This window comes from Sycon ciliatum, chromosome 11, assembly GCF_964019385.1.
Source record: "Sycon ciliatum chromosome 11, ocSycCili1.1, whole genome shotgun sequence".
NCBI lineage: Eukaryota > Metazoa > Porifera > Calcarea > Leucosolenida > Sycettidae > Sycon > Sycon ciliatum.
The window spans coordinates 13,147,154-13,168,095 of NC_088653.1; the positions used below are offsets into that span (position 1 = coordinate 13,147,154).

General features: G+C 47.3%; 1 protein-coding gene across 3 annotated transcripts in view; it reads left to right on the top strand.

Annotated features, from left to right (window-relative positions):
• LOC135827363 (E3 ubiquitin-protein ligase TRIM71-like) overlaps nucleotides 1-20,942 on the top strand; it is a 59,445-nt gene that overhangs the window by 20,493 nt on the left and 18,010 nt on the right. For all 3 annotated transcript variants that reach the window (XM_065339871.1, XM_065339873.1, XM_065339872.1), the window contains 4 exons: nucleotides 920-996; nucleotides 6,852-7,007; nucleotides 10,300-10,440; nucleotides 20,603-20,740. In XM_065339871.1, the coding sequence (XP_065195943.1) occupies nucleotides 920-996; nucleotides 6,852-7,007; nucleotides 10,300-10,440; nucleotides 20,603-20,740 (512 nt within the window). The remainder of the gene's footprint in view (nucleotides 1-919; nucleotides 997-6,851; nucleotides 7,008-10,299; nucleotides 10,441-20,602; nucleotides 20,741-20,942) is intronic.

Sequence of the window (20,942 nt, forward strand, 5' to 3'; positions counted from 1 at the left end):
TGACTAGTGACCAGTCTATCCCTACTGACCAGTGTGACTAGTGACCAGTCTACCCCTACTGACCAGTGTGACTAGTGACCAGTCTACCCCTACTGACCAGTGTGACTAGTGACCAGTCTATCCCTACTGACCAGTGTGACTAGTGACCAGTCTATCCCTACTGACCAGTGTGACTAGTGACCAGTCTACCCCTACTGACCAGTGTGACTAGTGACCAGTCTACCCCTACTGACCAGTGTGACTAGTCAACAGTCTATCCCTACTGAACACTTTACCAAGAATGTACACTGTCATATTCAAAATATCACTGTGACTTGGGACAACCTGGTGAAAGAACAGCAAACAACTTGTCTTATCTTTTTGGGCGGGCGGGGTGATGTGTGTGTATGTATGGTGTTTTTGTGTATGTATGGTGTTTTTGTGTATGTATGTTTTTTTTTGTGTATGTATGGTTGCGTGCATGTATGCATGTGTAGTTAACAGCTGTTCTTTAGGAATCGGTGAAATCCGAAAAAAAAGTTAATGGTTGGCGCCCTCAACTTGCATACCTTTGACGTCTTAGGTATTGTACGAATACACCTCAGCTTGCACATGCACAAATACCAGAACTGCATACCTTTGACTTCTTAGAAAGGGTTCGAATGCACCTCGGCTTGCACATGCATAAATACTAGAACTGATGCAGGGAGATGGTGTTGCACTTAGGTTAGAATTCATAGAGCACAACCGTACCTTGCTGTTACGCAATATCTATAATTATTGTGTGTGTAGGGATAGTATGGATATAAGAATAGCTATATTGTGTGTGTAGGGATAGTATGGAAAAAAGAATAGCTGTATTGTGTGTGTAGGGATAGTATGGATATAAGAAAGGACTTGCTTGGCTTTTTTCTTTCTTTTTTTTTGGACAACTTTGCAGTTCAATCTGCCATGAGCAGTGACTGGGAGGGACAAATCGGAGTTACTGTATCAGCTACCATGGAAGGCCAGATCAGGGTGAGTTTTTGTAGCTCTAGTATTGTACCGTGTTTGGCAGAGCGTAGTTCGAACTTTAGATACGCTATTTCAGGCCGCAAGTCACTGGTGCACACTGCGCTCCGAATATGAGAATATGCGCACTTTGGCAGTAGTCTAATGACTATGGATGTCACTGTAGCCAAATTAGCCACATCTGAGTCCATGACTACACAAAACATATTCATACATTTCTGGTGTCCTCCGCCAGCTACACTGCAAATGCAAGATGTGTATGAAACACCATATAAGCCGCAATCAGCGAAAACGACCCTTAGAGATTTCGTAATTTTTTCGAGAAAAGGTCGATTTGTGACGTTCAACGATTTTTTGATCGCGCTGCAAACAGCGCGACGACTTCTTGATTCGAGCTCTTTGCTTGAAGTTGAAGTAATTTATTTTGAAGTTGAAGAGGTGTCGAGTGGCGAGTCCAGTGTTCCTAGATCTTGTGGCGACGGCTGCGGACGCCAGAGCTGTTCGCAGAGCGCACACGGCAGTCATTGTCTACAGCTAGCTCGAGCCTGGTGGGGAGTGGGATGCTGAAGTAGCCGCTGAAGTTCAGAATGAGGATGAAACGTTCTTTGGTTCCGACATCGATGTCGACAGCGAGGCGGATCGCAGCCGTCATCTCCTGCTGCGATGCGGCTCAAGGTGGCCTATGACTCGTCAGAGTCGGAAGATGAGGAGTCGTCACCTGAGATAAATTCTGAGTCTGGGGCTAGTGACGGCAGCGACGTCGTGTCTTCAGCTGCGGAGGAAGAAATGGAAGACAAGATTGCGGAACGACTCCACGCAGGATGAAGCTGCGAATATGTCGATCATCTCTCCGCACTCATTAGCTATTCTTTGTCATTATAGCTGCTTACTTCACTATTTCAAAAGTACTCAAGCTGCCCACCCACCTTCGAATGCTGAATATTCATTGTACACATACATTGTATACATACATTGCACCAATTTGGAGTACATATTGTATATTGGTGTATACACCCGTTTAGAATCGGAATATTGAACTTTTTCTTGGCTGAGGTCCTTCAGTAGATGTGGTTCAACAAATTTCTAACCAAAAAGGAATTTTGAAAATGTTGACCCTAAGGGCTGTTTTCGCTGGTTGAGGCCCATATGTTACACTTGCATTTACAGATGTAATTTTTATGAAAATGCTGGCTCTGATCACACTATAGTACTGTCTTTGTAATCAAAAATGTTCTCAAATCAGGACTGCATATTATACTCCGGATATACCTTGAGTTGCCTTAAAGTTTGGCAAAATTAGGTCTGCGTATCATGCTCAGGTGCGGTTCATACTCTGGCAATTAGGGTAGTTAGTGTGTGTTAGAATGCATACTGGCATGTTTGCATTTGTCATGCACCGCTACTTAACGCTTGTCGAGCAAGGAGCGCATATATGCACTCTGAAACTATGACGTTCTTGGCCATGAGCGCATATATGCGTACAAAACGCGCATTATATCGCAGTGCATAGACCAGTGTACAAACTATCGTAACTCTGGGAAACTTAAAACATCACGACAATCAATACACCGTAGGCAAGGTCCTGAGGTCATCTTTCCGAAGATATAAAGTTTGTCGCGATAGGATAAGGGTTGGTTCACATATTGCTGGTACGCGCCGGCAGTCACCGGGAGTGGGCCTCTTGCAACCTCTCCCGGCGCATTGTGATTATGTGAACCAGTGCAGTCGTAACAAAATCACATGGTAAAATATCTCACGGGACCGCCGGCAAAGTTGGACAGTGCCCAACTCTTGTGATCTACCCCAGTGCTGATCCCGTACAAATTTGACCAAAATTGTAAACCGTTCGCGCCGGTGATCGCCGGTGCCGGGAGCCAGACTTTGTCAAAATTAGGATCAAACCAAGACTCATCCTAAATTTTCCTAAATTAAAGCTAAAGATTATGACCGTTCGCCATTCTTGTATTTGTTTCAAGGTGGTAAATTAAGTCAACATACCAACCCGTCCTTCTTGGATAATCTGCTTGGCTGTTGTGCAACTTATGAGGCAAATACAATTGAAATAAAATATAAAATATTAAAGGATACATAGACATGTTCGTGTGACTTGATCAAAGTTTGCACGAATTATTTCGACATCACCGCTTAATAGACTGCAACAAAAGGTGGAGGTAGCTTCATGATCTCTCAGTAAAAGGTAGCACCGAGTGGCCATCACCAAAAGACCTTGAACTACTGAAGAAACAAAGAATTCAAGCTTCAATTGGCAAACCTGTCGTAGCATTTGGACGCATGCTGTACAACTTTGTAGTAGATTTGGTACTCGAACCGTATGCGCAACGGATCGGGAGCTTGCTCACCGCCGATGTGTTGCGATGTCTTGCGCCGCCGATTTTGCTTATGTGAACCAACCCTAAAGAATCACTGAGCAGCGACAGGATGAACACCGAAATCACTGCCAGGAGCGAACGCGCATTATATCGCAGTGCATAGACCAGTGTACAAACTATTGCAACTACGTGAAACATAAACGCATCGCGACAATCAATAAACTCTTGGAAAGGTCTTGAGCTCATCTTTCCGGGATATAAAGTTCGTCGCGATAGAATAATGAATCACTGGGCGACAGGATGAACACCGAGATCACGGCCCGGAAGGTTGCCCTTGGTGGAACAATTTCAGAATTTTAATGACAACCATGTTGGTTCTTTCTCCGACTAATTTTCGCTGCCGTTCGTTCTGTTGCTCTCTGTGTGGCTCCCTCGGCATGAAAGAACGACAGATGACATTATTGGAACCATAGGAAGGCATGATTCACATTCTGGAAAAAATGACAGTCATCGCAAGGCAAGGGTGTCGTGCTGTAAAGCAATGGGAGTGACGATGTTTTGCATTTGGTCCAACAGGCACATTGCCATGCAAGAATAGAACTGGGGTAAATACTCGTCGTTGACAGTTTTTGCTTCAGAATGAGAAAGAGAAGGCAAAGGTACTGAGGAGCAAGTATAGTATGAAAGGGATAGCAGCTAGCTGTTTGGAATCTGCGTCTTCCCCGAAAACACCAGCCAAAGTGCGAAAAGGTCAGCAGGATGTCAAAACTCCATGTCGCAAAGAAGTGGCTCACTTGGCGCAGCACTGGGAAGCTAACAATTTCAAAATCGAAGTCGTCGTCCGCTACCAGGCCTTCAACGTGGAAGATCTCGCTCTGTTCAGCAGCCTCCACTCCGATGTCTCCTTGGTCGCATACAAGTTGCAGTTGTGAAGTGATGGTACGACTACAATGCAGATAACATGCAAAATGTTTGGCTTTTCCTGTACGCGTCGTCGTTCCGGAGCACCCTCGAGAGCGGAGGCGATGAGTACCAGCGCCACCGCGGTCTCCCCCTAGATTTTCATTTATTCATTTACTGTTTTCACTTCATGGCACATAATGAAAATAGCCAATAAAAACGAACTACTGTTAACCGTCTAATATTCGCGATAGATTCATGTTTGCTATTTTCGCGAGAAGAGCGTAGCGCGAATATTACCCATCGTGAAATCTAACTTCAAAAGTGGGTGGATGTAAGTGGCCCCAGTGTTTCGCGAACTTTTGCCGTCGTAAACTCGCTGGTTCTGAGAAATCGCGAAAATTCATTGACGCGAATATTGGGCGGTTTACAGTAAGGGTGAAAACAACCACGGACCGAGAGCAAAAATGCAAATTAAAGAGAGAAAAACGGAAAAAAGAGAAAAAATGAAGAAGAAAAAAGAAAGAGCGTTACTTACATAGAGAGATGCTAGGGAAGCATAGCCAGCAATCGCATGTCACCACGTACTTTGAAAATCAACATAATTTTTCGAATCGACCTTTTTTCCGAATCACTTTTCAACGAGGACGAAGCAAAGTCGGCCGAACGAAGCCTAGAGGAAGAAAATCACCCTCTCCACTTCACCATCACGATACTGACATAGATACGAGATGAAACAACTAAAAAATCCACAAGAAAAGTGTACGGCCATCATCGCGCTGACTTTGGTCTGACTTTGGTCTGAGAATTTCTATCACGATCAAAAATGTACGAGGAGCACTCAAAAATAAGCCACAGACGTACCTTTATCGCTCTCTACTCCTTTTTCAAGGCACAAAAGTCGACTCTCCACTTTCAAACCAGGAACCAGACATACCAGTGGTCATTTTCAGCTGCTCCACGAGCGCAGGAAATGTTCACCAAGGGGCGCAGAGCAGCATCCATTCCAGAAAAAGAGCTAAAATACGAGTGAGACTGCATGACTGAGTACATGAGTACATGAATGAGTACATGCAGAAAATAGTCAATTTCAGCGTTTCTGCTCCAAACAGCAACTAGCTTCGACTAGAAACAAAGATTACACCAAAGGATCAAACAACAACCATTTTCTGCAGTTTTTTTGCAGATGGCTTCCTTGTGCTTGGCCCAGCACGTCAAAAATCACACCTCGGAGGAGTACAAAAATTACAACTCTCAGATGTCCTCGATTGCTGGCCATGGCACATGTGTAAACCATATACTTTGAAGTACTAGTAACAGCGAAGACGATCTAGGACGCAGAGAAGCTGCAATGTGACATGCGAGAATGCATAGATCGACCTGCCACTTTGGTTGGTTCCAGCGGTGATGAATCGACAATGTCAACTTAGACTGAGACTCTATTCCCATCAATCGATCTTGCAGATTTTTGAATACATATCCATTGAGCGTGTTGAAGTGTTTCCCTTCCAATAATACACTTTCCTTTGAGTGTGTTGAAGTGTTTCCCTTCCAATAATACACTTTCCATTGAGTGTGTTGAAGTTTTTCCCTTCCAATAATGCACTTTCCATTGAGCAGAGTTACTGACAGAAAAGTCACGTGAAAAAGTCATGAATTTTATGTTTCCGGAGGACGTAACTTCACAACAAGCCCCCCCCCCCCCCCCTCACACGAACACACATACACACACACACACACACTTGTACTTGTACTTGTTGCTCACTGCCAAAACTGGTCGCGTCGGTCTCCCCGAGAGAGGGGAGAGGGACCCAAAAGGAATCTTAGAAAGATGACTCAATTGGCTATTGAACCGCCCAACGGCCGACACCCCCTGAAATCCCCAAAACTTCGGGGAAATCACCCTGAAGGCCCCAAAAGTATACAAAACTCTGGGTTAACAGGTATGTATACTTAAAATAGAAAGTATATGAACCCTGGAACGAACAAAGGTGGCAGGTACAACATTACACCTTCAAGCAGCCGAGCCCTTTGGCAACACACCCAACACAATCAGGCATAAGGGTACCCACCAACCAAACTAGCTGGCACCATACACACACACACACACACACACACACGCACTCGCGCACGCACGCATGCGCGTACACACACACACACACAAACACACACACAAACACACACACACAAACACACACACACACACATACAAAACGCACACACTCACACACACAACGGTTCTGTCCTTCGTGGCCGCATCAATACAGCACTGAGGGAATGTGGCTCAGCCTGATAGCAATGAAAAGTGCAAAGCAGAAGAATTGACCAATACTACTCAGCCTGGTTTACAGCGCACAGTTTTTTGAAGTTTTTTGTTTTCCCGGGCAGTGAATTCCTACACCGATTCTTGATATGTGTTCCTTGTTTTAAAAGACAACACGTAATCAAACACCGTGCACATAGCACGGTATGTTATGAAGACCACATGGATAACTTCTTCAACATTCATTATTATTTTTTCTCCCGTTATGTGAACAGCTTGGCCTACTGATTGGGCAACAGGCTGGTGTGATTTTCACCCGGTCAGAATTGTTAACTTATGAATAAGATCTCCCTTCTGTGTATCTACAGGTTGCTATACAAAATCACTATAGGTCTATTGGTGATACCTCTACATCATTTGGTAGCGAGGGTAATGGCAGGGTGCAGTTCAATGTTCCACGTGGTATCACAATCAGCAACGATGGAAAGGTCTTTATTGCTGATTTCCGCATTCATCGGGTGACGGTTAGTCTATAGAAACCAGCACACAGATCTATCTCAATACACAATTTTCATCATCTTCTTGATGTGTAGCAAGACATGTACACGGTATTGCTCTACAGGAAGTCATTGGTCTGGTAGAGAGTGTCATCCACCCACATTTCCTTATGATAGTTTCTCCTGTCCTAAAAGCAATCATACCGTTGGAAGGTGTGAAACATTCTCTTGGATCCCCCTATTCTATTTCCATATCGGAGCTTCGGGCTTCAATATAACAGTGTGTACTAACCCGAAATCGGGTTTCCTTTGCTGGAAAAAAACTTTCGTAAAAGAAAACTGCCCCACACGTGATCAATCAGCTCAAACGCTTAAACTCTAGCTTCTTCTTAATCTTTTTTTTCCTTTGCTCGAGGAAATGCTTCGTCGAAAATTTCTGTTGTCTTGAATTTTCGGTATGGAATGCGCACCTCAGGATGTTTTTTTCGCTAGTCCAGTAGGCTCTGGGCCAAGCCTTGCGCCCACTCAAGAGGTGTTTGGCATCTTTGGAATGCCACAATAGTCGATGCGGGTGTGAAATTTGGAGTCCAACTCTAGGCAAGAGCATGACTCGCAGATCTTGGATGGTACATTAACCTCAGAAACTGATCCACTCCTGATCCCAGTTGCTTTCCAATCGGCTGAGTCCTCTTTGGTGAGGTCTACTCTGCCCGCTCAGGCTTCTGGAGCCGGTTTTGAGCATACGCGTGGCGGGTTCGTTGATGGCGACCTGGTAAAATAATCCCACCCTGAAGCCACTTCCTGCTCGGTCCACCTTAAGAGAGCCACCTAGGCTACAGCCTCTCCCCTCAAACCTGTGTGGTCCTGAAGATCCAGTAGGTCTGGCACAATCAAACCACCTGCCGCTTGTACGTTGCTATCTGGTGTGGCAACTGGTGATTTGGACTCTCAGTCTGGTAGCACACATAGTCTGGAGTCCGACTGTGTGGGTCCCAATACTGACTGGCCAGTGGATGACGGGAATGGAGGGGGAGAAACTGTTTACCCGATATGTTCCGTACGAAACTGCCAAGCTTCCCAAACATGTCTTCACTCATAACTCCGACGCAAATCCGGGCAGGCATTTTCCCGCCGCTACCCTCGCCTGGACACTCCCGCAGCATTAGTCCTGGATGCGCAAGTCGCCCGCATGGTATATTCTGCTGACAGAAAGCCACCTCGTTCAGAGGCTCGGCCGGATAGGCCTCAGTACCTGACACAGCCGAAGTTGTTGAATGTGGTTGATCCGTTGTGCTTCATTCTTGAGGTACACCCAAAACCCTGACGTCAATGAGCAAGGTCAGCCGATCCAGGAGGCCGCTACGGCGGCACTGCGTCTCCCGGTAGATGCTAAACAGGCACTTACCATAAAACGACGTTCCATCTATTTATCTAAGATCCACCCCAAGATCTCTAGCATAGCCTCAGCAGATCTTGCTAACCCTGGTGAGTCAGTATTTGGCTCTGCCCAGAATGAGCAGATAACTAAGCGAGTGGAAACGGACGAAGACCTGGGCCGATGTACTGCATAAGCTGCCTGCAAGTCATGGCCATGTGGCTAAAAAAGAAAGACGGACGTCAAGCTTCGAACAAGACTAGGGGAATAGCAATGCCAAACTCCGCAAGCCTTCGTTGGCTTCCCGTGAGCTGTTTTTCGAGGGAGAGGAGCCCGTAGAGACAGGTGGACTTCCGCAAGCCATGCCACTCACCATTCACATTACTCCAAGAAGCCGCAGAGTCAACCCCGGTCACACCAACAACCCGGCAAGAAGCACGTCCCCCCGAAGCCAAACAGCGCCTGATACGTGTGCTGGCAGGCTCTGCCACCAGAACTGCAGTATCAATGCACCCAGCTACCCAAGTGGGGTTTGGACTGGAGGTTGGCCGCCTCGGAGGTCAAGGGACGTCCGAAGGGCCGAATTGGTGTTCAGACCAGACGCTGGCGTCAGCTGATCGGAAACCAAGTAGTCACTCAACATGTGCGAATGTTATTTTTGCCTCGAGTTCACTCAGGAATCAATCCAGTGGCGGAAGTCATCCCCAGGAAGATGTCGTAAGATTTGACAGCAGTGGTGACAGAGGAAGTGGAGGTACTGCAAGAGAACACTGTCCTGGAAAAGGTGCCCCTGGCACACCTGGCTTTCTCAGCCCACTGTTTGTCGCCAGGGTCCACACAGCTTTAATTTGGTGTTTGTTTGTTTGTGTGTTTGTGTCACGCCTGGCGCTATGCCGTATCTGTCCCGTACGTACCGTACCATCAAACACAGCTGGCCAAATACAGCTGGCCGGAATATTCAAATAGGGTTTTCGAACGCAAGATCATAACGTGAAGCAACTTGGAAGAATGAGTATGAATGCGAAGTGTATGGGGGAATGCATGTAAGGCAATAGTGCGAGTTCGAATCCCAGGTAATGCCTGCAAAAAAATAGGAGAATTGAAAAATTTATAACATCCCTTTTCTTTTTTTGCCGTCATCAAGGCGGTGGTAGACGGTGCGTATTACCCTCGACCGTACCTGTCCCGTACATGTCCCGTACCTGTCCCGTACCTGTCCCGTACCTGTCCCGTACCTATCCCGTACCGTACCGTACAATCAAAGACCGCTGGCCACAATGCATATTCAAATAGGGCTTTCAAATACAAGATCATAACGTGAAGCAACTTGGAAGAATTAGTATGTATGCGAAGTGTATCGGGGGATGCATGCAGGGGGATAGTGCGGGTTCGAATCCCAGGTTATGTCTAAAAACAAAAAGTAGAAACTTATAAGAATTTATAACATTCCTATTCTTTTTGTCTAGGTCATCAAGGCAAAAAAGCATAGCGTAGGGCCCTGAGCTTCCAAGCTCTCTCGTTTTCCATGGCGGCCCCGTAAGCCCAAATAGCTGGCAGGGCAGGGTTGGGCCTTTTTCTTTTACTGTACACGTGTAGCATTTTCACGGTGTCTGTACTACACACTTTGTAGCACGATTTCAAATTTCAAAAAAGTAAAAATTGGCCAACTTGTAAACTGTGCAGGGACTGCAATATGACACATACTTACAGCACCAGCACTGTGCCTATAATACCCATGTGCCTGGGCAACTAAGCTTTCCTGTGCAAAGCTCACTTCTTTTCTAATTCGTGCAATTATTGCATGAGTAACTGAGCTTATGTATGATGCAGACATACTATATCATTCTGTGCTGGGACACGTTTGAAATGTTAAAATGAAGTTTTGTCCATGCTGTTCTTTTCTGTTGGTGTATTGTGTTGTGATGTACATGTATGTACCTGTAGGTCACCACACTGGATGGTACATACATACGTGATATAGGCAAACAGGGCAGTGGTAATGCTGAATTCAACCGCCCCACTGATGTAGCTGTGGATGACGATGGTGATCTTGTGGTGGTTGACTATTGCAACAAAAGACTACAGGTAAGATCTATGATTGATTAGTGCGATTCCACCTTAGTTTAATTACACAATGTTGACTGGAAGTTCAGTACAGATATCAGTCTTCCATTGTTCACATAGTACTAGAGTGTACAGTATGATCATAGTACTAGAGTGTACAGTATGATCATAGTACTAGAGTGTACAGTATGATCATAGTACTAGAGTGTACAGTATGATCATAGTACTAGAGTGTGCAGTATGATCATAGTACTAGAGTGTACAGTATGATCATAGTAGTTGCAAATACGACGTCAGGGTAGGCACGCGTTTTCTTAGCTGTAGTTTTCGGTGGATTTTTCGGTAGTTTTTCCAGCTTCGGCGCGCCTTCCCCGGCAAACCAGCTGATGCAGAGTGCCACTTGTTGCCGGTGCAATGGCAACGGCACCTGCGTCCGATGCGAGTGCCACAAGGAGGGTCGAGGATGCAGGAATTGCCTCCCCTCAAGGAAAAACCGATGCCGGAACGGCAACAGCCAACCGTCATCCCAACAACAACCGCCCACAGAGTCAGGGACCCGTACCGTACCGACGTTCGAGCCAGCTCCTGCGGCCCAACTGCCATCCACGGGAGCCCGCACAGCAAGCGAGGCGGGGGCGCGCCTTCCCCGGCAAACCAGCTGATGCAGAGTGCCACTTGTTGCCGGTGCAATGGCAACGGCACCTGCGTCCGATGCGAGTGCCACAAGGAGGGTCGAGGATGCAGGAATTGCCTCCCCTCAAGGAAAAACCGATGCCGGAACGGCAACAGCCAACCGTCATCCCAACAACAACCGCCCACAGAGTCAGGGACCCGTACCGTACCGACGTTCGAGCCAGCTCCTGCGGCCCAACTGCCATCCACGGGAGCCCGCACAGCAAGCGAGGCGGCAGTAGGTCAAACTGGTGCTAGTATGCATGCTGACGATGTCATACAGCGTGATGTGACAACGAGGCCGGCTACCACAACTGAGACCCCAGATCAGAGTCACTCGCCCGTCTCTAGCTCGCAACAGCTAGCGTGGGACCTGCTCGAGGCTGCGGACCTTGGAACGACCTGTACCAGGTGTCCGGACCTAGTGACCTCCGCGACAGTGAAGGATATATCAGTGCCCGACAGTCAAGTGCAACTGCTTGCCTCCCTGGACGAAAATCTGGAGACGGAACAGTCGACTTCTCAACCACACACACACCATGCACCGACACCTGTCCAGCATCCTACCGCCCCACTCACGGCCAGCCTAGAGGGTGTCGAAGACCCCAGCGACACAGGTACCACTCACGCCCTGCCTCCGTACCAAGCTGCATGTCATGACCTTCGGATAGGTAGCTGGAGCGCGCAGGAAACTCATCAGATCATTACATCTGCCTACTCGGAGACAGTCCACTTTCGGCCCAACCTCTTTCCAGTGCCCTCAGGATCCGTTGGCTCACGGTTTGTCCGCACACTCACTCTGTACTACAAGTTATTCGGTGACAAGGCAGCAGGTGAAGGATTAGCGTTGAAAGCAGCCATGACAGTCACACAGTTAACCCTGCAGCAACCACATCGAGTCCTCGACCGACAAGCACATGTCGAATGCCTCCGAAGACGACTCACCCTCTGGGAAGAAGGCGACATTGATGCACTGATGATGGAAGCCAGAACAATTCAACGGCAGCTAGTGGCGGCCACAAAGGGGTCAAAGTCCAGCAAACAATCAGAGGACGATGCTCGAAGATTCGCCAACCTAGTACACACGGGTAAGACTGGTGCAGCTATGCGCATGCTGAAAGAGACACCCGACAGTGGCCCCATGCGTCTGGATGATAAAGTTGGCAATCAAACTGTCCGTGACATCCTAAAGGACAAACATCCTGCCGCTCAGCCAGTCGACCTGTCAGCTGTGATGGACGGACCAGTGCCCCCCACACCTCACCACATTATGTTCGCTGCCCTGGATCGAACTATGATCCGGAAGGCTGCCCTGCAGACAGAAGGAGCTGCTGGCCCATCAGGCATGGACGCATCTGGGTGGCGACGAATGTGCTCAGCTTTCGGCCAAAACTCAGACCAGCTCTGCGATGCCGTAGCATCATGTGCAAGAAGACTCGCAACCTCCGCGGTGGACCCGGCTGCACTGGAAGCCTATGTGGCGTGCCGACTCATGGCGCTCGACAAGCAGCCAGGCGTCAGACCCATTGGGATCGGCGAGGTCGTTCGAAGGATAGTTGGAAAAGCCATTCTCTACATCACCGGGCCTGCAGTTGAAGCCGCGACCGGTTGCACCCAGCTGTGCGCAGGCCAGGAAGGAGGCATCGAAGCAGCCATACACGCCATGCGCACTGCCTTCGCCGACGAGACAACAGAGGGTGCCTTGTTTGCCGACGCTTCCAATGCATTTAATCGCATCAACCGGGACGTATGCCTGCGCAATGTCCAATGCCTGTGTCCTGAGCTGGCGACAACTCTTGTCAACACATACCGAAGCCCTGCCCAGCTATTTGTGGATGGCGAGACAGTGTGGTCTTGTGAGGGCACCACCCAAGGGGACCCGCTCGCCATGGCCATGTACGCTATCGCCACAATCCCCCTCATTGAAGAATGCCGTAGCAGTGGAGCCACCCAGAGTTGGTACGCCGATGACGCTACAGCAGCGTCAACACTGCTGCCACTTCGCCACTGGTGGGACATCCTATCGCAGCGCGGTGAGGCCTATGGATACTTCCTCAACCCGGAGAAATCCGTACTACTAGTGAAGCCTGCACATCTTGAGCGTGCCACTGAATTGTTCGCTGACACACGTATCCAAGTCCGCTCAGATGGGTACCGACATCTAGGTGCAGCACTCGGCACCCCGGAATTTGTAGCGGCTTATGTCACGGGCAAGGTGAACACATGGTGCAAGGAGGTTGACAAGCTGTCTACATTTGCCCACTCCCAGCCGCATGCAGCGTATTCCACCTTTACGCACGGTCTACGGCATCGCTGGGCATTTGTTGCCAGGACAGTACCCAACACAGCTACCCTGCTGGAGCCCTTGGAGCAGGCGGTTGTACACCTGCTACTCCCAGGCCTCCTCGGTCGCCCCTCTCCAGGCTCTGCCGAACGGAAGATCCTGGCTCTACCATGTCGCTTGGGTGGCCTGGGACTAATCATCGTCTCTTCGTTAGCAGAACAGTTCCATTCATCCTGCCACATCACCCAAACGCTGGTTGAGGGAATCCTCTCTGGCATGTCCTACCTGCCCGACGTCACGCAGCTTACGCTGCACAGGAAGTGCGAAGTCCGCAGCCGACAGCGGAATAAGGAGTCAACCATCGCCAAGGATGTCGTCTCAGCCTCTTCGCAGGAATTGCAGCGTTGTGTGGAGCTTGCTTCGCTGAAGGGGGCCTCCAATTGGCTCACGTGCCGGCCACTGAAAGTCCACGGCTTTTCCCTCAGCAAGGCTGGCTTTCGCGATGCCATCCATGTTCGCTATGGCTGGGTCCCTCCAATGCTGCCGTCCGCCTGCGTCTGTGGGCAGGCATTCAGCACCGCGCATGCCCTGTCGTGCCCTATTGGAGGGTATCCGTCACTCCGGCATAACGAGCTGCGAGACATCACCGCCTCACTGCTTTCACGCGTCGCACATGACGTAAGTGTGGAGCCGTCTCTCCAGCCACTTTCCGGGGAACGGATGAGGTATCGTACTGCAATCAGCGAGGATGGCGCCCGCCTAGATGTTGCTGCCAGCGGGGTGTGGGGCGGCCGTTTCGAGAGGACATTCTTTGATGTCCGGGTATTTAACCCTTTTGTCCGATCGAACACCGCTCCCTCCCTCAACAGCACGTTCACTAAGCACGAGAAGGAGAAACGGTGACACTATGAAGAGCGTGTTAGGGAAGTAGAGAAGGCATCGTTCGTCCCCTTGGTGTTTTGTGCCTCCGGTGGTCAAGGCAAGGCTGCCTCTGCTTTCCTCAAGCGCATTGCATCAATGCTGGCCGAGAAGCGGAAGGAACCGTTCTCCATGGTGATGGCTCACCTTCGTTGCCGCCTAGGGTTTGCCCTCATCAGATCGGCGATTGCAAGCTTAAGAGGTCATCGATCCAGGCGAGCACCTTTGGATCAGCAGCTGGAGTGCCCCTCAGCTCTAGTGAATGCTGAGTGTCGTCTGGGTTAACCCTCACCTCTTGTTATATGGCTGTATTGTTTTTTCGCTATTAGTTAGTTTTCTTTGTTATGATTTCTTTTTTTCTTTTTCTTTTTACCAGGCGTGGGCCATCCCCTGAATTCATAGGTGCCAGACATTCTTTTTTCTTTCTTTTTCTTTTTACCAGGCGTGGGCCATCCCCTGAATTCATAGGTGCCAACTCTTTTTAATAATATGTGTACAAAAATATATGTGGTGACATGACGAAAAAAAAAAAAAAAAAACAGTATGATCATAGTACTAGAGTGTACAGTATGATCATAGTACTAGAGTGTACAGTATGATCATAGTACTAGAGTGTACAGTATGATCATAGTACTAGAGTGTACAGTATGATCATAGTACTAGAGTGTACAGTATGATCATAGTACTAGAGTGTACAGTATGATCATAGTACTAGAGTGTACAGTATGATCATAGTACTAGAGTGTACAGTATGATCATAGTACTAGAGTGTACAGTATGATCATAGTACTAGAGTGTGCAGTATGATCATAGTACTAGAGTGTGCAGTATGATCATAGTACTAGAGTGTACAGTATGATCATAGTACTAGAGTGTACAGTATGATCATAGTACGAGAGTGTACAGTATGATCATAGTACGAGAGTGTACAGTATGATCATAGTGCTAGAGTGTACAGTATGATCATAGTACTAGAGTGTACAGTATGATCATAGTACGAGAGTGTACAGTATGATCATAGTACTAGAGTGTACAGTATGATCATAGTACTAGAGTGTACAGTGTGATCATAGTACTAGAGTGTACAGTATGATCATAGTACTAGAGTGTACAGTATGATCATAGTACTAGAGTGTACAGTATCATCATAGTACTAGAGTGTACAGTATGATCATAGTACTAGAGTGTACAGTATGATCATAGTACTAGAGTGTACAGTATGATCATAGTACTAGAGTGTACAGTATGATCATAGTACTAGAGTGTACAGTATGATCATAGTGCTAGAGTGTACAGTATGATCATAGTACTAGAGTGTACAGTATGATCATAGTACTAGAGTGTACAGTGTGATCATAGTACTAGAGTGTACAGTATGATCATAGTACTAGAGTGTACAGTATGATCATAGTACTAGAGTGTACAGTATGATCATAGTACTAGAGTGTACAGTGTGATCATAGTACTAGAGTGTACAGTATGAACATAGTACTAGAGTGTACAGTATGATCATAGTACTAGAGTGTACAGTATGATCATAGTACTAGAGTGTACAGTATGATCATAGTGCTAGAGTGTACAGTATGATCATAGTACTAGAGTGTACAGTATGATCATAGTACGAGAGTGTACAGTATGATCATAGTACTAGAGTGTACAGTATGATCATAGTACTAGAGTGTACAGTATGATCATAGTGCTAGAGTGTACAGTATGATCATGGGTAACTAAGCTACCTAGAGTGTGCAACCGTTCATACCCTTTCGATGGAGTCAAGCAAAGGCAAAAACTCATATCAGGTGGTTTTGGAATCTGGGTGCTTAGTTTGAGTGCTTAGTCTGGCTTAGTCTGAGTCACCTTTTCAAGGGAGAAGCTGCTGAGTACCATGAGAGCAATCGTCACGGAGGACGACATCCGACTGGTACGGATATTGCTGTCAAACACAACCATATCTGCACGTCTTGGAAAGGAAGTTTCACCTGATTTCAAGTCCACCATCGGAACCCCCCCAGGGGTGACTCTCTCTCTCTCCTGTAGTATTTGTGATCTACCTGGAATCAGCCTAGAGGGAGATCAGAGCATCGATTCCGCCCAGGCCAATGCGTGACATGGCTCTACCACCAGAAGTGATTTATGCCGATGACACTGATTTCATCAGCCGATCCAGACCCTGGCTGGAGAGCATCGAACCGTATATCATCACTATCCTTGGAGACTGGCACCTAAAGGTCAACGAAGATAAAACAGAAAAAACAACATTGCGCCGGAAAGGAGACCGCCTGGCTGAAGTATGGCGGAAAACAAAAAAAACTCGGATCACTCCTCGGCGACGAGGAAGATTTTGCACGAAGGAAACAATTAGCAACGGGAGCCTTCAGAGCGCTATTCACGGTATGGTGTCGTCGATCGATCATCAGCGGAAGTCTACGGCTAAGGCTTTACACGCGTTTATCATCCCTGTGCTAACGTACAATGGAGGCACCTGGGGACTGACGGCTTCAGCATGGGAGCGTCTGGACACATTCCATCGAAGACAACTTCGGATTTACCTGGGTATCCGCTGGCCGCAGGTGATTCCAAACAAAGCCCTATACGGCAGATGCCACGCAGAGCCCATCAGTGCCCTCATGCGGCGATCCAGATGGGTTCTGTTTGGGCATATCCTTAGACTCCCTCAAGACACGCCTGCCGCCCTCGCTATGCAGAGTTACTTCACCTGTGGGGACAAGGTATGGCGAGGGCGGCCACGGACAACCATCGTGTCCACACTATCCGCGGACCTAGAATCAGCAGGACTGAGGAGTCTGAGGAACTTGGCAGACCTGGAGCACCTGCGGGCCATCGCCGCTGACAGGCCTGCGTGGCGCAAGCTGTGCCAGGATGTACGCAGTAACTAACGGATGGGACAGAGGTATTGTACAGATCCCGTGCATTTAGCACTTACCATCGACCATGAGTTACGAACCTATCGTCGTTGTCTGTTATTCTTGTCTTATGTTTTGATCTTTCGAATAGATCCCGTGCATTGAGCACCTATCATCAAACATGAGTTATGTGCCTATCGCCTGCTGTCTTACATTTATTTTTTACTTTTATTTATTTTTGTTTTCCTCCCTACCCACTCTGCCTGTCTTCTGGCACATGCGAATACGTGGACTTACTGTTGACGTAAACACAGACGTGCGTATAATAATAATAATAGTCTGAGTTAATCTGAGTGGTCAGTCTGGGTGCTTAGCCTGGGTGGTCAATATCAGGGGCGTCGGAACTGGTGCGGCTGGTGCGGCCAAAGCCGCACCAACAATTTTCCAAATCGAAATTCTAAAAATCTATTCTATTCTTTTTGCAGGCCTGAAAAGGTATGGGGTATCTCATGCATGCATAAAAAATGTACGGTGTGCTGTGTGAATCTTTGCACCAGAGCATGGACAGAGGTGGCAAATCTCTGTAATCAATCATGTACCATGGTGGCAGTTTATTGTTTTGACTCGAAGAGATGGAAAGTTACCATGGTTACCCCGAAATAGGACATGCTCTTTTCCAAACCAGGTCACATGACTAGCCAAAGTGAGCCTTCGGGGTTAGTCTAGTTGTGTTCCATGCATTCTTGCCATCTTGGTATGACAATTCGTGGCTGCATTGGGATATGAAGCGTAAACGAGTATTTTGCTTCACGTGCGTAAAGGCAGCTCGAGGAAAAAAAGAAAAGAAAAATTCACAGTTCGCGTGAGACTCGGTTTCTCTATATAGAGGCCGAGTTGCCCGCATCCGTAGGAGCGCCACCACCCTTCAAGGATCAAGGCGCAGATGCAGCTCCTAAAGCGGTGGGAGGTGAGTAGATCAGCTCACCAGCATGTGGTCAAAGACCGAAAGTCCCATTCACTGCATCCATATTTTCCTGTTTTCCTGATTGAGAAACAGAGGGCAAAGAGGGCACCAGGTTCAAGTCCTGCTTGGAAGCGGAAGGATTTTTTCCAGCCGTGCTGCGACCCACAGTTAATTGAGAACTCATGGCCTGGCTCGAGGAAAGCTCCTCTTCAATACGAAGACTGACGCTGCGTTTATTTCAACTGGCTTTCAAAACTGGAAGTATGGTCCGGAAGGATTCTCGAAACATCAGTCCAGCGACTGTCACAAGTAAGCTGTTGAAATGTTGGAGACAACTCCTGAGACAACTGGTCACGTTGGTGAACTTCTCAACTCACAGTTTTTGTTTGACCGTAAAGAGAATCGAGAGACTTTCCTCCTCATTCTTCGAAACATCAAGTTTCTTGCTGGACAAGGACTGCCTCTCGGGGAGCATCGTAAGATGGAGGTGAAGTAGATAGTAAAGTAGACCCCAGCAAGTCATTTCAGTGTGCCAGTAATTAGCAATTTCCACTAGCTCCTGACCGTCTTCAGCGAATTCCAACCGTCGCTACGGAAGTGGCTAGAGAAGAAGAAGGGAAAGTACACACGTGCTGATATGCAGAACGAAATGTTGAAGGTGATGGCACTCCGGATCCTCTGTGGACTTGCACTGAGTATCGGCGAAAGTAAGTTCGTCATCATGGTGGATGAAACCACTGACTCCAGCTGTACGGAGCAGTGTGTAATTGTCATTCGATAGGCAGATTCGGAGCTCCATTTTCATGAGGAGTTCTGAGGATTTTATGCCATCGCCACGGCTAATGCTGAAACTATTGACATCTAAGAGAGACGCGTCCGCATGCACTCATCATAAGAAAAAGCCGAATTGTCAGGTATGAAAGCTTTTTTTTCTTGGAAGAACAAACAAATCATGAAACAATCGACGAGGAGACAATAGTCGTAAAATGGCAATAAATAAGATAAATTGTGCACTCATAACAACAGCAAAAAAATTAAGAAAGTTAAGTTCCATAACGTTTTCTTGTGACTGTCATCAGTGGAACGCCGTCACATAAAAATGTAATAACGAAAACACACACTTATATACATGTAGCTAATATGGTTTCAGGTAGAAATACAGCAACCAGCAATTACAAAAAGCGAAGTTTGCACCTTTGCGATGTGTAAATACAGTGTGTGCCGAGGCAACGATAGCAAAGGTTGAGACGTTTAGCATGTACCCAACGCTTGGATGGCTCAGCGGTCTTGAACTGTTGGCAGTTCCAAATTGCATGGCTCTCTTCGCAAAGAGCGCATGTAGATGTTGATTGGGCCTTCTTGTCTGTTGCCAGATGTGTCCGTCGTGTGCCAGCTTGCGCGTTGCTGCTATTTCTGCTTCCGGTGCTGCTACTGCTGTTGCTGCTACTGCTGCTGACGCCGTCCACTGTCTCTGACGCTGTAGCGATGATGGCTGCCTCTCGGTTCACCCACTCTTGTAGTGTTCTCACGGATTCGTGTTTGGAGTTCTCCAGCACCCAACGGTGATACTGTGTGAGAATTGGTGTGGCCAATTTCTGCTGCGGCCTTTGTGTACATTGTTCCAATGCCGAGCTCGGACTGCAATCCGGCGTCCGTCATTTGTCAGATGGAGATGTCTAGGAGATCAGTAAGCCTTTCCAGATCTGCTGCCTTTGCGGCTCGTATCTGGTTGAACTCCTCTAGTTCTTCCACGTGTACAGTGATTTGTCTTTGTTGTCCACCGTAGCGGTGTTCGAGCCGGCGTAGCGCAGCGTCGTACGAAGACGGTGAGAATCCAAGACTCTCAACAACTTTCAGTGAATACACTATATTCACACATTGCAAAGGTGCAAACTTCGCTTTTTGTACTTGCTGGCTGCTGTGTTTCTACCTGAAACCATATTAGCTACATGTACATAAGTGTGTGTTTTAGTTATTACATTTTTATGTGACGGCGTTACACTGATGACAAATCATGAAACATTTCACTAATTCTGTGATGGACAAAGAAGAAAAGGAGATAATACTATCGCGGTTGATGATGGACAATGATGGAATTTCAAAAAACCTAGTTATTGTACAGCTCCCATCAGGAAGGAAACATTGTTTTAAATAACACAACTTAGGCCTGAGGACTATTATATTGAATTTCTTAAGTGAGAAATAACGCCTGTAGCAAGGCTCTCATCCGCTCCCTGACACTTTCCTATCTCAACTAATTGCCTGCTTCCTGTGCTTTACCTCTCTGTACTCTCATCCTGCCTGTCCAATCGCCTATCAAGCCTGCTGTAACACTCTGTTCACCTCTCTGTTGACTGTATTCCTTGTTGTTGGAACATTTGACTCAGGAACAGGGTTCATTCATTTTTTTGTTTTAAATGGTTTAAGGCGAAAATCTTGCAGGTATACTAAACAAGGAAACCAAATGTGTTTCTCTTCCAGGTCCTACATCAGGATGGGTCTTACGTGAAAACAATTGGTAACGGTGCTATCTGTTATTCGTATGGTGTTGCAGCACTGTCTCTGCCCCAGCATGGTATTTGCTATGCTGTAACCGAATACACTGACCATAGTGTGAGAGTAAGTTGGTGCTTGTGTGGTGTTTATTGTTGAGATTTCTCAGAATTCTAATCTGACGGTTGCTATGATTAGCACCAAAATGGACTTTGTCTCAGTTCTTGAAGCAGAGAACGTAAATAGGTACTGAACAGATATAATGCCAATATCGGTAGCCAAGATATTGAGCAGCTGAAACATTCAATAAACTTGCGGGAGAACTGGA